Below are 13961 nucleotides of genomic sequence, written 5' to 3'. Positions count from 1 at the left end.
ACCTAAATTCTTTTCCAACGGCCCATACTCCACGCTTCAGCCGGGATCGCCTCTGTCACATCTGGTTTTGAGAAAATGAATGTGCACAGACTGATCGCAGCATGCGAAAAATGCAAAGATGGAACCGTGAACTTGAATCATGATTCGTATTGTGCATAGCTGCATTCTTTTATCTTGATAACTAGTGTCATTTTGTTACTACCACAAAAAGTCATTTTTGAACTGTCTGGAAATCTTCAAGACGCCTTCACCATCCTCATTCCGGTTGGTAATTGATGTTGCCATATCGTTGGGAGAATTTATTTGATGATACCCCAAATTCGAACTGCTGACTTGAGGCTCGACTGGATCGGAAATGACTTGCGAGAGCGAGTCGACTTGAGACATAGAATGTTGATGCCGGTTATTGGGGCTAAGAGCACTCTGTGAAGTGAGATCAGATTGTGGGACAGAGTGCTGCGGTGGCGCATCGACGAACGCAGGTTGAGGCGCTTGGTCGGGGAAATAAGGAGTTGGAGACGTGATCGTATCATCTAGATAGGAAGACTGAGCCATTGGCTGCATAGTCGGAGGAGACATTTCTTCTGTAGGATACTCCGTTACTGGTTCCTCCTCGATACCAGTTAATAAAGGCTGGCGATTCCCATCTGATACTCTACTCTCCCACCACCGTCGCACGTTCTCCGGAGAGTCCAGTGGAAATGAACTCCAGTGGGATGGCTTTAAATTGCTTGGTCTAATCGAGTTTACTCCGTCAGATTCGTTTTCGGACTGATACTGGGACGGAGCTTGGGCAACTCCAGATGAGGCTATGTGATGGAAGGCAACTTGCAGCTGCTCGGAAGACACAGTTGACAGCAGCCCGAGGAGTACAGACTCTGTTTCGAGCAAACGTGTTTCCAAGCTATTGATGTACTGCTTTGGTGGCCCGCTATTGATTGCGAGACGTTAGTTAATTTTACCATTGGAAAGACTTAAAAAACAATGAGTAGAATTGAAGTTACCGTTTCTGTTGAGTCGGCCACTCGCAAGCAATGTTGTTCGTTGTACATTGGGCGCACCGGGGTCTGTAGGAACCAGTATCAGAGCATTGTCAACGGAACAAGGACGGTTGTTCTACTTTTCTCCACTACACTGTTTAAAACGTCTTTTAGCGAAACTCGAATGTCTATACATGTAAATTGCCAAATACCTTATGCTTCCTTGATCGGCAAGCTATACAAGCCAAGGAGATTCGAGTCGTCTTACCAGTACCGTCTGCACTAGCCATTCGTAAATGGTGCCTCGAAGAACTAACTCTTGCGAATTCTTGACTGTCTTTTCGAGCTCGAGTACGTCGTCGAACAGGCGTGGTAGCGCTGGCCTTGCCCGCAGTCTCGTCGAGACCTTGCCTTTCTACATCTCTACCCACCATTCCTTGGGACAATGACACGATAACGCCACCTTGAACAGCTCAGTACCAGATCTAGGAAAACAATAGACGTTCTCGATTTGGCTAGTCAGTGTTTGCGTATGACCTGCTCATGTGGGTGAATTGATGATTGAAATGATGAGCGGATGAAGTTTTGCCGAATGGCTTCATCGGAAAGCGGGATGACAAAGCGGCGCATCACGTGGCTTGCACTTTCAGGTTATTTCCAGACCTCTCCTCGGATTTAATGAGTTCTATCACGGAAGGGTTATTGGACACCAGAAGCCTGTATTTGCCTTGTTTGAAACTCTATTTTACATCAAGTAAAATCAATACACCCAAGCTTGTTGAATGTTTAGCAGCCACAGAATTAGCAATATCTTGATGCCAATCTCTATAGTTATAATAATTCATCAAAAATTCTCCCATAATTGATGCAGCTACATTGTAAAAGTGTAATCAACGAGGACAATTTATCATTGGAAGTTTGTCCTTTAATCGCCGGTTGTCGCTACCATGGACTTCAATGAAATGGGTGCGAATGTCATTGTCCTGATTTTATATATTATGCGCCCATCTCATAATCTATGTTAAATATCGGATCGAGATGGGAAATTTATTCGACTAGAGTTATTTTTTATACCTGTCTTCCGTAGCCGCATCTCCGACTATACGAATGGGCTGAAGCCCGGTGTTTTCGTAGCGCGTCGTCGCGGCTAAACATTGAGCATGCTGTCTTCCGCGGCTGGCCAGATTATCCTACTCACTAGAATCCTTTCCCAACTCAGAATTAGCTTTCTAGGGTCGTTGCAACCGAGGGCCTGGGATCTGGAGAAATGATGCCGCCTGTGGGGAAATGCGCGGACCCATGTGGAATCTGGGGAAGTGCGGAGTACAGCTAGGCTTATCTTGATACCGACAGAAGGTATAAAACTGATTGTCGAACTCCTGCCTTGTTTGTTAAGATATTGTTTCATTTCATCAACGTACTTCCACTTGTTTATTTTCCTTGTCTTCCGAGAAGTCGACTACGATCACCACGATGACGGAGAAAAAGACATCGCTCGAACAAATCGAGAAAATCGATACGAACATTACAGACCAAAATGATGGAGAGCCTCGCTCAGAGAAGGGCGTTCAGCTCGACTACTCTGGATCACACAAGAAGACATCCCCGGAGGAAATAAAACTTGTGAAGAAGTTGGATCTGTGGATCATGGTGAGTGCACCAATCTGAGACATAGGCGTCCATAACTAGCAGCTAATGATTCCAAGCCCACCTTATGGCTGATGTTCTGGCTCAACTATTTGGATCGTAATGCCATTGCTCTCGCTAGGCTCAACCACCTAGAAAAGGACCTTAATCTTAAAGGCACTGAGTACCAGTCTTGCGTCTCTATCCTGTTTGTTGGCTATATTTTAGCCCAGGTTCCATCGAACATGTTGCTGACTCGTGTACGGCCATCATGGTGGATGAGCTCTTGGATGGCAGTCTGGGCGATAGTATCTGCCTTGACTGCACTCGCACATAACTACACCACCTTGTTGCTTACGCGATTCTTCCTGGGTCTGACCGAAGCCCCCTACTACCCTGGCGCTCTGTATCTACTTTCTACTTTCTATACTCGCAAGGAAGTAGCAACTCGGATCTCTATCTTATACACAGGTAATATCCTCGCTACGGCTCTGGCAGGACTTATCGCGGCAGGCATCTTTCACGGCATGGATGGGGCAGCTGGGCTTGCAGGTTGGAAATGGCTTTTCATCCTGCAAGGCGCCGTCACTTTTGTCGTCGCTTTGGGTGCTGTCTTCACCCTTCCCGATAACCCACTCACCACTCGTTGGTTGACTGAGAATGAGCGACAGCTGGCTCACGATCGTATCGCCCGTGAGACTGTTGGCAAACGCGAGAAGTCCTCTACCTTCGCAGGCTTGAAGGAAGCTGCCTTAGACTACCGTGTCTGGGTCTTCGCCTTCATGCAGCACATGCACCTGGCCGCAAATGGATTCAAGAACTTCTTTCCTAGCGTGGTTGAGTAAGTCAACGATACGTACCAAATCATTACAAGCCTGAATAAAACGGAACGCTAACGATAATCCGTAAACAGAACCCTCGGCTTCAATACTACGATCACCCTAGTTCTCACCTGTCCTCCATACCTCGTCGCAGGAGGTATCTCCATTCTCTGGTCGATATCCTCTGGCAAATACAATGAGCGGACGTGGCATATCACGGTGGCTAAATTGATAGCCATTGCAGGTTTTGTGATTGGATGTGCGACGCTCAATACTGGAGTCCGATACTTTGCGATGTTTGTTTTCACGATTGGCACATACGCTGTCAATAGTATTATTCTTGGCTGGGTTGGCAGTACCTGCGGACAGACGCAGGAGAAAAAGGCTTCAGCCTACAGCATTGTCAATTCAATTGCTAACATCAGCTTCATATGGACTCCGGTAGGCCTTCGCTGTATTGAAACCTTGATTTTATCGCTAATGGCGTTGTTAGTACCTTTGGCCAAAGAGTGACGAGCCACGCTACGCAATTGCGATGGGGTCCAGCGCCGGTTTTTCGTTCGCAACCATGGCTGCCGCTTGGGGTATGAAGTTGTACCTGAAGAGAATGAATCGTAAGATGAGGCAAAACGATGATGAGAGAACGCTATTCTATGTTTACTAAACACTGATTTTGGGGCAAAGAATGCTGGGTTACTGTCCTTATTGCGTGGTGGAAATAGTCACTTATATGATCTCCACGCGTTGCTTTATCAATAGCAGATATTAATCTGATGCGGAAACAATGAACAAAACAATTCTTTCTTCGACTTCCAACTTAAATTCATTTCTTGAATGGTGTGAAAGAATATCCACGTGATCGATTTTATACGAACACCGAGGTTGAATCGGTCCGACTTTTCCCCCACCTCACCCTCGAGTTCCAGGCAATTCGTCTCTCTACCTCCCATTCAATTCATCATTTGTGCCTAGTCGTGATTGACTTACATATCAGCCCTATAATAAAGGTGCATCGGATCATCGGATCAAGTATGTAGCGATCGACACGAATTGCCTGAGAATTTTACAAGGAGGACCTGCCTAAAGCGATCATCGTCGTAACTGCTCATGTTCGCTTGAGAAGGGTCAAGTTCTCCCAAAATGATTAATGAAATTGGGACCCTTCGCTCACTTCCCAATGGCGAGAGTGTTTTTGTTGGCAGCTCTTCCGGTGTCTTCTTCATCAATACTGTCCGACGCGCATTCTCACACGCTGCAGCGACTACCAGCCGTCGCCGCTCCGTGAACGACCATTCTGTCCTAACCCCAGCAGCTTTGGCTTCGCCAGAGGAATGCATTCTTGGCCCAGAATCACAGGGAGAAAGGCTTCGCTCCGACAGAAATGTACCTGATGGCTTAGGCGACCTGCCTCCTCACGCAGTTGCCACAGATTTGGTCATTTCGTACTTTCGAACCTGGCACCCTTTGCTGCCCTTTTTGCATGGGCCAACCTGTCTGCAAGAGCTGGAGTCGCTATATTCGAGGGACGGTGAGTCCCAGACAAGAAGACCTCGGTCTCAAACTCTTGCTATCACGCTACAATGCCTTTTCAATCTTGCAAAACTTGACCGACCCGATCTGCCATCGTTGGGAAACTCTCACATCCGATCCGATGAACAGCTTCTTTCCTCATTGGGTCCAATCGCCCTCCGACGCGATTTGGCCTCTATTCAAGCTCTTCTAGCTGCCCAGCTTTACTTTGTCGCTACCATGTCTCTCCAAGCTGCTTCAACAACGGGTGGACTGATATTGCGATCGGTGTACAAGTCAGGTTTACATCGATGCCCGTTTCGATACTCTACCTTGGACGCGAGCGACCGGGATATCCGTAAACGCGTATTTTGGAGTGTCTACACTCTAGATCGCTATATAAGCCAGTCTCTTGGATACCCGCTTGGGATTCAAGACTCCGATATTGATGTTTGCTTGCCCGGCGCGGTCGAGCTTCACGAGCCTGTTATGCCGGAGAAAGGGATAGAAGAAGGTACTTCTCCGCAAGACTCAATCTTACATCTACCTGCCAATCACCCACAACGACAGCATGCCTCCGAAGATAGCGAAACTGAGAGCCCGGGAATTCGGACGCGAGAAAGTATAGGCCAAGCTCATGAGGGAGAACGCACATTCAACCCTTCCGCGCAGAATGCTCCAAACGAGTCAGATGCTGCTTCTCAGCGACGAAAACAACATCAATCCGTTCAGGCCAACTTCGTTCGATATTCGGGACTAGTCGGACGTATGCTGGAGACATTTCATAAATCAATTCATGTACGATCGGCAAACCGACAGAACATCCTACTCCTCAAAGCAGATATCGACGCTTGGGGAAATGATATGCCACTGAGAACCAATTTCCAGCCAGCCAATGCGGATTCTGAGTCGATCGGCCACGAGGTTTTCTTTCAAGTTGCCCGACAACAGTTGATTCTCCTCGTTAACAGACCATCTCTCTCACTGGAGCCTTCGTCTGCGGAATTTCGGCACGCCATACAAATCTGCATAGGAGCATCCAGATCAATAATTCAACTACTCGAGGGGCATTTCAGCTCACTAAAGATCTTGTTCTGGCCAGGTTTCATGTCGGCTGTTTGGATGAGCGGGCTAGTCTTGGTCTTTGCTTGCCAGCTGAAACTCCATGGCATGTCCAATGGAATAAGGTATGTTTCTAAGATTGCGACCGGGAAAATTCGCGACTAACATAAGAAAGCGACATTTCCGCCTCTTTGCGAATAATCGAAACAATGACACAAAGATGGAAAATAGCACAGAATTGTCATGACGCTTTGTCCATGCTTCTAGAAAACATCCAACAACCTCTCGCGCCAATATCTTTACTAGACTCTCATACGGACTCCCGGGTAGACCAGAATTTCGATAGTCACCGATCCCAACACAGTCGTTCTTCAATGCGAGGTGAGAAGCGAGGCTGGCAAGGTGATTCATATGATCAGTCTGATAGACGCGAGACCTCTCGACGGAGGGTGTCCTTTGAAAATGGGCCAGCGGTGTCCCTGCCTCGCGGACCACTGCCCGGCCGGGCGAGCGCAAGGCACAGTTTGGATGGGTTCGCATCCGCCAGTATGCTTAACAACCAAGAATATTATAGTGGTACGACGGCTGCAGCTCCTTCAACTGGAACGAACCATATGCAAGGCCAGTACTATCCGGGCCAGTCGGCCGACATGCCACCGCCGTTGCAGGATCGACATTTCATGCAGCAGCAGCAGCAAACACAAATGTGCGAGTTTCCCATGGTCAACGAAACGCGTGGAAACGACCTTAACGTGCCGCCGACAGTTGCGCCAAACTTTGAATTTACAACATCATATGATGTTTTCGATGGAGCAGCCTGGGGTTCTCTGCTTGAGCTTGTTGAGCCGCATGAGTAATGTGTTTTAGGGACGTATATTAACTACATGGAATTTTTGTTGAAACTTCGGAATACATGTGCTTAAGAGAGCGAGCCACCTCTCACGTGGGCCTCGCCTTTGGCAATGTTACCCTTTAGCTCCCTAACGGCTGTCTTCAGCAGATCCTGCTCATACGCGGACAGTTTCCCAACTGGAAATGCCTTGACGGCCCCCTCGGTACCGAATTCAATGGGTACTGCGAAATACTCCACATCCAGGGTTTTAGCAATCTGCTCGCCATTGGGCACGCCGGGCAAGTACACATAAGCTGGCTCTACAATTCCGGTCTCGCCCTTTGAAGCCTTGATGATTGCTTGTGCGAATCTATATATCACTTAATTAGTTGTTTGCTATCATCCACAGTCTCATTACAGCTATGCACTTACCGGAAGCCTGCGTAGGCCATGCAGGTAGTCGCGGAGCCAGCGCCTGCTTTCGATTTCACGATCTCATCACCGCCAAATTGGACACCTGTACAACGATTAATTGTTAGTTAGAGGCGATTAATGTGGATAATTATCACTTACGATACGTGATTGCGTCAAGTTGCTCTTTCGTGAGCTCGACCGGAGGCTGACTTTGACTGAAAAGCGGCAGAATAGTCGCTCCAGAATGACCACCGACGACTGGGACCTTGAACTTCTGAGGGTCCTCTTCACCCAACGTATGCGCGACAAATGTTGATGCGCGAACGACATCCAACGTTGTGACTCCGAACACTTTGCGCGGGTTGAATACGCCGGCGTTTTTGAGTACCTCCACCGCTATTGGCACGGTGCTGTTAACGGGATTCGTGATGATGGCGACGAAGGCGGTTGGGCAGAACTTTGCGACACCCGACAAGAGGTCTGCAATGACGGTGGCGTTTGTTTTGAAGAGGTCTATTGCATTCTATTATCAGCGATTCCGAATGTACATGTATCACAAAGGTGTTACTTACCATCGCGCGTCATGCCCGGTTTTCTCGCAATGCCTTTGATCCATTAGCTTTCACGTCCATGTTAGCGAAATGCGACATAACCCACCGGCTGGGATAATGACCAACTCGGCACCAGTCAATGCCTTTTCGAGACCATTGTCTTCTGGTAGATAGCCGCTGACCTTTGCGGGCGTGTCGATGTGGTTCAAGTCTGTAGCTACGCCAACGGCATGGACGATATCGTAGAGTCTCAACTCTGTCACAAGTCGGCTCTGCAACCCACGATTAGTCCTCTCTTGTAGGCCAAATGAACAAGACAAGACAACATACAGATTTGAGCAACAAACTCAAAGGTTGACCTATCTGGCCAGACGCTCCGAGAACCGCGACTTTTGTCATTGAGAAGTTTGAAGGGATGATAAATTGAGGATAAATTATTTTGGTGTCGTTCAGATAGTTATCCAAAATGTGTTATGTACATAAATATTCCACCTCTCGCGCTGCCTTTTTACCAACTTTATATCATCCTAGTCCACTCCACTTTTCCGCCAGGCGCTTGCTGGAAAATGAGGTGTCCCGATGACCTCAAGCTGTACGTACGACGGTAGTAGGAACTCTGTGCTGATTTGCTCAGGCAGGAAGGGTTGGTTCAGAGTGCGGGTAAACTATTAAGCGCAGTTCTCCGCGCGGGGAAGAGAAGTGTGCTTGCTATGCGGGAACAAGGGATGTGAGATTGGTGGAGATGGTTGCTGCACCGGGCCGATGTAATTTTAAATAAAGGATTATTTCATGATATTTTGGAATAAATGACCAGGTTATGATTAGTGGGAAACTTACCATGATATTTGGTCTGGCTGTAATTTTGCGTGTTTGTAATTTTGTGGGATACAACTAAGATTCAAGCGTTCAAAGTAAAATTCATGCAATCAATCAAGGTGTAAAGATAAATTACTGCGATAAACTACTACGGGGCGACAGTTCACAAACACAGAGAGGTCAATCGCAGCGAGCAAAGTTGAGAAGACACTAGGAGTGCTCATAATTGCTTATGCAGTTTGAGTGCCGTAATTACCATCAATCGTTCAGATTTCTTTTTACGTTTTTCATAATTTACAGTGTACTTAATGAAACGATCTTGCAACAGTTCAGATCGGAGAATCGATGCCCAAGGGAAATTTGATTGACTTTGAGCGCATGCTAGAAACAAAACCAGAGCCAGAAAAAGCAGTCCTGCGCCTTACTATCATCCTACAATTATTAATCTGTCCTTTGTGGAAAGGCCTGATAGGAGTAGCTCTGTAACATTTCCGTTCAAATGGAAGAGTTTGAGGCGAAGGTTGCTATTTGTTGGCGGCAATAGATCAGGAACGAACAGGCAAGTAGTCGACTGCGCCCACGGGATAAGTTTGCAATACGACATGATCCTTGTCACTACCTGCATTCATTCGAGTTATAACTCGGGGAGAAGCCAGAAGACCATCATACTGGAGAAGAGTTTAGGCAGAATCTTTGCCGTCGGATACGACCGAATCTTGTGCAGTACGTCATCGTGGGTGGACGTTAGCGTTTCTAGCAAGAAAAGAGCAGATGTGAGCTTCACATAGTTTCATTCTACAATTTGAAGAAAAAGCTGGGTGTATCGATGTACCAATTATTGTGATGTGGTGGTGCGAGAATGGTCTTTGCACCAGTCCGGCCTTTCTTGTTTCTCCCGCACAAAGAATGTCCGGACACGGAAATTTCACGCCTGTAGACACCCTTTTAGTAATCTACTCACATGTCTCGTATAATTCGGCGGCAGGAAAGACCGGAATAAGACCTCTTGGTGTGGAGCTTATTTTTCCCCAGTGGGGTCCCCAGAAGCTTGGAGGAAGAAACCCCGGCATGGCATAAGTGTGATGAGAGCATAAGGACTATCAAGCACTGGCTGAATCTTGGCTGTGGAAGCTTGCGTGCATAATCTGTAATTAGATGAAGTCTTGTCGACGCCTTCCGTTGTTATGGAAAGCTTCTTTTCTATGTTAAAGTTGATATGAATACCAGTATTCGTTGTAGGTTTCGCGCCTTTACAGGAATTATAGAGGGCATACTGTTCGCTAACGGACCATGCACCTTATACATAAGCACTGAACTGATTCTATCATTGATATCTGGGGCCCACTATCATAGTGTGGGTTCATTTACTAGCACGCCCCTAATTCCCCATGGGTCCCGGTTGACTCCCATATAAGACCCCCTTCTCCATCTTTCAAAAGACGAAACACAACCTTCTAACATTTCACTTTATCAATAGAAGCAATGTCGTGGTTAAAAAAACATGCTCGTGGAGATAGTCTCCCCATTTACCAGATTTGTTTAATGGTGTTGCCTTCGTTCATGTTGTATGGCTATAACCAATCAAACCTTGGAGGTGTAACTGGGTTTCAGGACTTTACAAGGCAGTTTCCCAGACTCGATACGGTTCACTACGAAGGACCAGAAAAAGCCCATAGAGCAACTATTCAAGGTAAATTTAGACCGTAACTCCATCAATGATCGACTCAGATTACTAATAGTCGACTAGCAACTGCCGTTGCAATCTATACGATCGGTTGCCTGATCGGTGCACTTGGTGCAATTCCCGTCGCTGATAGATTGGGAAGACAACGCTCGCTGGCTATCTTTGCATCAATTGCAAGTATTGGTCTCATTCTCCAAGCGTCGTCGTTCAGTCTCGGGCAACTTATCGTTGGGAGAATCGTTAGTGGCTTGGGAGTTGGCGGCGTCAACACTGTGGTCCCTGTATGGCAGTCGGAATGTAGTGCTCCCAAGAGTCGTGGTAAGAACGTTATCATTCTTGGAACGTTCATTGCCTCTGGCATCGCATTGGCCGCATGGATCAACTACGGACTGTCTTACTACCAACAGTCGCAATTATGCTGGCGCTTAGCCTTGGGCATGCCCCTGGTGTTCTCGATTCCGCTAATAATGACACCATTCTGCCTTCCCGAATCACCTCGATGGTTGGTGATGAAGGGTAAGCTGGACCAAGCACGGTCGTCATTCTCCGTCCTCCAGGGAACAGAACCAGAGAGCCAGTCGGTTCAAGAGTCTATTGAGCAAATTCAGACTTCCATGAGCGATCACAGCAAAGAGAAGACACCTATCAAGGATCTATTCCGCAATAACTCACAGAAGAACATGTATCGCATATCGCTTGCTTTCATCATCAATCTGGCCGCGCAAATGACGGGAGCCAATGCGATTACCTACTACGCTACCACAATCTTCCGGGAGTCTCTCGACTTTACACCACATAGAGCTTCTCTCCTGGCAGCTTGTGTTTTGACTTGGAAGATATTTGCAGCATTCGGTGCATTCATTGCCGTTGATCGCATCGGACGGAAGCCACTTCTGATGGCATCTGCCTGCGGTATGTCCGTCTGCATGGTTGCGCTGGCAGCATGTGTGTCGCAAATATCCGTTTCCAAGGCCGCTGGAGGCGTGGCGGTCTTCTTTCTTTTCCTCTTCATGTGTTTCTTCCCACTTGGCTTCCTTGGGGCCAACTTCCTTTACTCCGCCGAGATTGGAACGCAGGAACTCCGTGTGTATCTCTCCGCCATCGGTGTCGCGGTAAGTAATCAACCTTCGAAACCCCCACTGAAGCCCTTTCTGACAAAAACCTTTAGACTCATTGGCTTTTCAATTTCGTCGTCGCCGAGATCACCCCCATTTGCTTCGCTAAGATCGGATACCAAACATACATCATATATGGAGTCATCGGTGCTGCGTTTGCGCCTGTGATCTGGCTGTTCTTCCCCGAGACGAATGGGCTTACTCTTGAGGAGATCGACCAAGTGTTTCAACAGCCGAAACATTGGTGGAATGTCACGAGCTACGCGAAACACTTTGCTGCGACGGAGCAGACCCCACCGGAAGGATATGACATGAAGAACTCACAGGGCGAGCGCAAGGAGGTCGTAGAGACTGCTGCGGCTTGATTAGTCGCAGTTATGGGTGATTGGAATACTCGAAACAGATCCGCTGGTTGGCAATTCATGGACACATTATCTGCATGGGCACTGCAGGTTATTCAATAACTACCATTTCATGTACAATAGATTCCATAAACAATGAAGAATTTTGTATTTTGTATGAACTTTCAAACATAAGGCGATCAAGCAAAGAAAAAGACATGGCAGAGGTAGAGATGTCCGGTGGGCTCTTTGATTTACTTGAACCAGGGGTCACATGGAGATTCATATTATGTTCTTTGCATTGGATTTATAGGGAAACGTCCGTTGGCCAGTACGATATCTTATTGTAGAATAATCGCTATGCACATCTTTGAAGGGTTTCCACAGCTAAGTGGCATCGTCACATTTGCTTCTAGCAGCAATCTATCTTCACTAAACATCACCAATACATGGTTTAAAGGTTGCGTAGAACATACACTGCACTCAGAGAGATTTTAAAACTTCCGAAAATCCGGATCGAACAAATTGATGCTAGCAGCGAGTGAATGGAATTTAGCGGCATGGACCAAGCGTGCGGTTGAAGTATTTCCGGGGAAAGTAAGACCGTAAATGACGACGCGGCTAGAAAGATCGAACGCCAGATGGTAAATGTGATAACCAATGAGAATTGATACAAAGAACAAACAATATCGCACCCTCTAGATGCGCTGATCATATCGACCATCTATTGCGGGGAAGCTGGGCGGAAGTAGTTCATCCCGAGGTCGGCCACTGCGCCCCTCATAGTAAAGCATCGGCTAAACCTTTGCCGGGCGATGTGATCATCTCGCCATAGTCAAATATACAAGGGTTACAAGTAGTCAACGATTCTGTCTTGCGAAACATCATCCACTACTCACATCTAATCATGGCACCACGAAAACTGAAAATCGCAGTCGTTCCCGGCGATGGAATCGGCACAGAAGTCATGCCATTTGGCGTGCGCTGTCTCAAGGCCGCCGCATCTGTCTATGGACTTGACTTAGAGTTCGAGGAATTCGATTTCGCAAGCTGCGAGTATTACTTGAAACACGGCGACATGATGCCCAAGGATTGGAAAGATACGCTGTCGCAGTTCGATGCCATTTATTTCGGCGCTGTCGGCCTCCCGGATGTTCTCCCCGACCATGTCACGCTATGGGGAAGTCTGCTCAAGTTCCGTCGCGAGTTCGACCAATACGTCAACCTTCGCCCTTGTCGCCTCATGCCAGGAGTTCCGAGTCCATTGGCGAATAAGAAGGCGGGAGATATCGATTTCTGGGTTGTGCGAGAGAACACTGAGGGCGAGTACAGCTCGATTGGCGGGAAGATTTTCGAAGACACAGATCGCGAAGTCGTCATCCAAGAAACCGTCATGACGCGCGTGGGAGTCGACAGAGTTCTTAAATACGCGCTCGATCTCGCCAATAGTAGGCCGAAGAAGCACTTAACGAGTGCGACTAAAAGCAATGGCATTAGTATCACGATGCCTTACTGGGATGCTAGGCTACAGGAGCTGCAAAAGGCAGAAGCGTACTCTGGGCTCAAGATCGACAAGTTTCACATTGATATTTTAACTGCTTGGTTCGTTCTCAGACCTGAGCAATTCGACGTCATTGTTGGAAGTAACCTGTTCGGAGACATCTTGAGCGATCTGGGACCAGCTTGTACAGGAACAATCGGCATCGCTCCATCTGCAAACATCAATCCGGAGGGTAAATTTCCAAGTCTCTTCGAACCTGTGCATGGAAGCGCACCTGATATCGCCGGCAAGGGAATCGCGAATCCCGTGGGGATGATCTGGGCTGGTCAGATGATGCTCTCGCATTTCGGATTTAGCGACGCCGCAGACGGTATGCTGAAGGCGATTGAAAATGTCCTTGCAAGACAAGAGGCAACTGTGGTTACGCCAGATATGGGTGGAAAATCAGGAACCACGGAAACGTTGGGTGTGGCGATTGAGAAGGAAATTTTAAGTTTGGCAAAGTAAATGTATCAATTGATCCCAGTGTAAAAAGTGCAGCCTTGAGCTAGACATACCATGCCGCTATGACCATATTTATGCCACCCTGTGTCTCAAGAAAGACTTGCAGTAAATCTCCGCTTCATCAGTCCGACCGGACTAGGCATGCTTCACGGTCCGCCTGCTCACGTGATACGTGAGACATTGATAGACCACTGCGACAACCGGA

General features: G+C 47.5%; 6 protein-coding genes across 6 annotated transcripts; 4 read left to right on the top strand and 2 right to left on the bottom strand.

The window, feature by feature from the left end:
• Positions 1-194: 194 nt before the first annotated feature.
• Positions 195-1530, bottom strand: BU24DRAFT_425535 (uncharacterized protein). Its single transcript, XM_033528758.1, has 4 exons — positions 1193-1530; positions 1121-1134; positions 1005-1067; positions 195-931 (listed from the first exon to the last, which is right to left on the bottom strand). The coding sequence occupies exons 1-4, from the start codon at positions 1412-1414 to the stop codon at positions 199-201; spliced, it is 1032 nt and encodes a 343-aa protein (XP_033381279.1). The 5' UTR covers positions 1415-1530; the 3' UTR covers positions 195-198.
• A 923-nt stretch (positions 1531-2453) lies between these two features.
• Positions 2454-4091, top strand: BU24DRAFT_484850 (pantothenate transporter liz1; the record flags this gene model as incomplete). Its single annotated transcript, XM_033533365.1, has 4 exons — positions 2454-2630; positions 2687-3447; positions 3520-3868; positions 3921-4091. The coding sequence occupies 4 exons, from the start codon at positions 2454-2456 to the stop codon at positions 4089-4091; spliced, it is 1458 nt and encodes a 485-aa protein (XP_033381278.1).
• Positions 4092-4567: 476 nt separating this feature from the next.
• BU24DRAFT_465287 (uncharacterized protein) lies at positions 4568-6855 on the top strand (the record flags this gene model as incomplete). Its single annotated transcript, XM_033532261.1, has 2 exons — positions 4568-6123; positions 6174-6855. 2 exons carry the CDS (start codon positions 4568-4570, stop codon positions 6853-6855), a joined length of 2238 nt encoding a protein of 745 aa, XP_033381277.1.
• A 62-nt stretch (positions 6856-6917) lies between these two features.
• BU24DRAFT_412249 (malate dehydrogenase) lies at positions 6918-8194 on the bottom strand (the record flags this gene model as incomplete). Its single annotated transcript, XM_033526099.1, has 6 exons — positions 6918-7200; positions 7263-7347; positions 7404-7757; positions 7817-7849; positions 7902-8067; positions 8126-8194. 6 exons carry the CDS (start codon positions 8192-8194, stop codon positions 6918-6920), a joined length of 990 nt encoding a protein of 329 aa, XP_033381276.1.
• A 1899-nt stretch (positions 8195-10093) lies between these two features.
• BU24DRAFT_351839 (general substrate transporter) lies at positions 10094-11775 on the top strand (the record flags this gene model as incomplete). The annotated part of the gene is made up of 3 exons (XM_033523708.1): positions 10094-10314; positions 10351-11407; positions 11464-11775. 3 exons carry the CDS (start codon positions 10094-10096, stop codon positions 11773-11775), a joined length of 1590 nt encoding a protein of 529 aa, XP_033381275.1.
• Positions 11776-12613: 838 nt separating this feature from the next.
• BU24DRAFT_425533 (tartrate dehydrogenase) lies at positions 12614-13790 on the top strand. The gene has a single exon (XM_033528757.1). The coding sequence runs from the start codon at positions 12659-12661 to the stop codon at positions 13757-13759; it is 1101 nt and encodes a 366-aa protein (XP_033381274.1). The 5' UTR covers positions 12614-12658; the 3' UTR covers positions 13760-13790.
• The last annotated feature ends 171 nt before the right edge of the window (positions 13791-13961 follow it).

Source organism: Aaosphaeria arxii (assembly GCF_010015735.1).
Source record: "Aaosphaeria arxii CBS 175.79 unplaced genomic scaffold BU24scaffold_7, whole genome shotgun sequence".
NCBI classification, from domain to species: domain Eukaryota; kingdom Fungi; phylum Ascomycota; class Dothideomycetes; order Pleosporales; genus Aaosphaeria; species Aaosphaeria arxii.
The sequence above is the reverse complement of the archived record's forward strand: the minus strand, read 5'-3'. Positions and strand labels throughout refer to the sequence as shown.

Excerpts from the sequence above, each read along its gene's own strand:
- BU24DRAFT_425533 (XM_033528757.1), top strand. The coding sequence starts at position 12,659 with ATGGCACCACGAAAACTGAAAATCGCAGTCGTTCCCGGCGATGGAATC.
- BU24DRAFT_425535 (XM_033528758.1), bottom strand. The coding sequence starts at position 1,414 with ATGGTGGGTAGAGATGTAGAAAGGCAAGGTCTCGACGAGACTGCGGGC. Across the intron at positions 932-1,004 it reads TGGCCGACTCAACAGAAACG|CGGGCCACCAAAGCAGTACA; the intron begins GTAACTTCAATT and ends CGCAATCAATAG.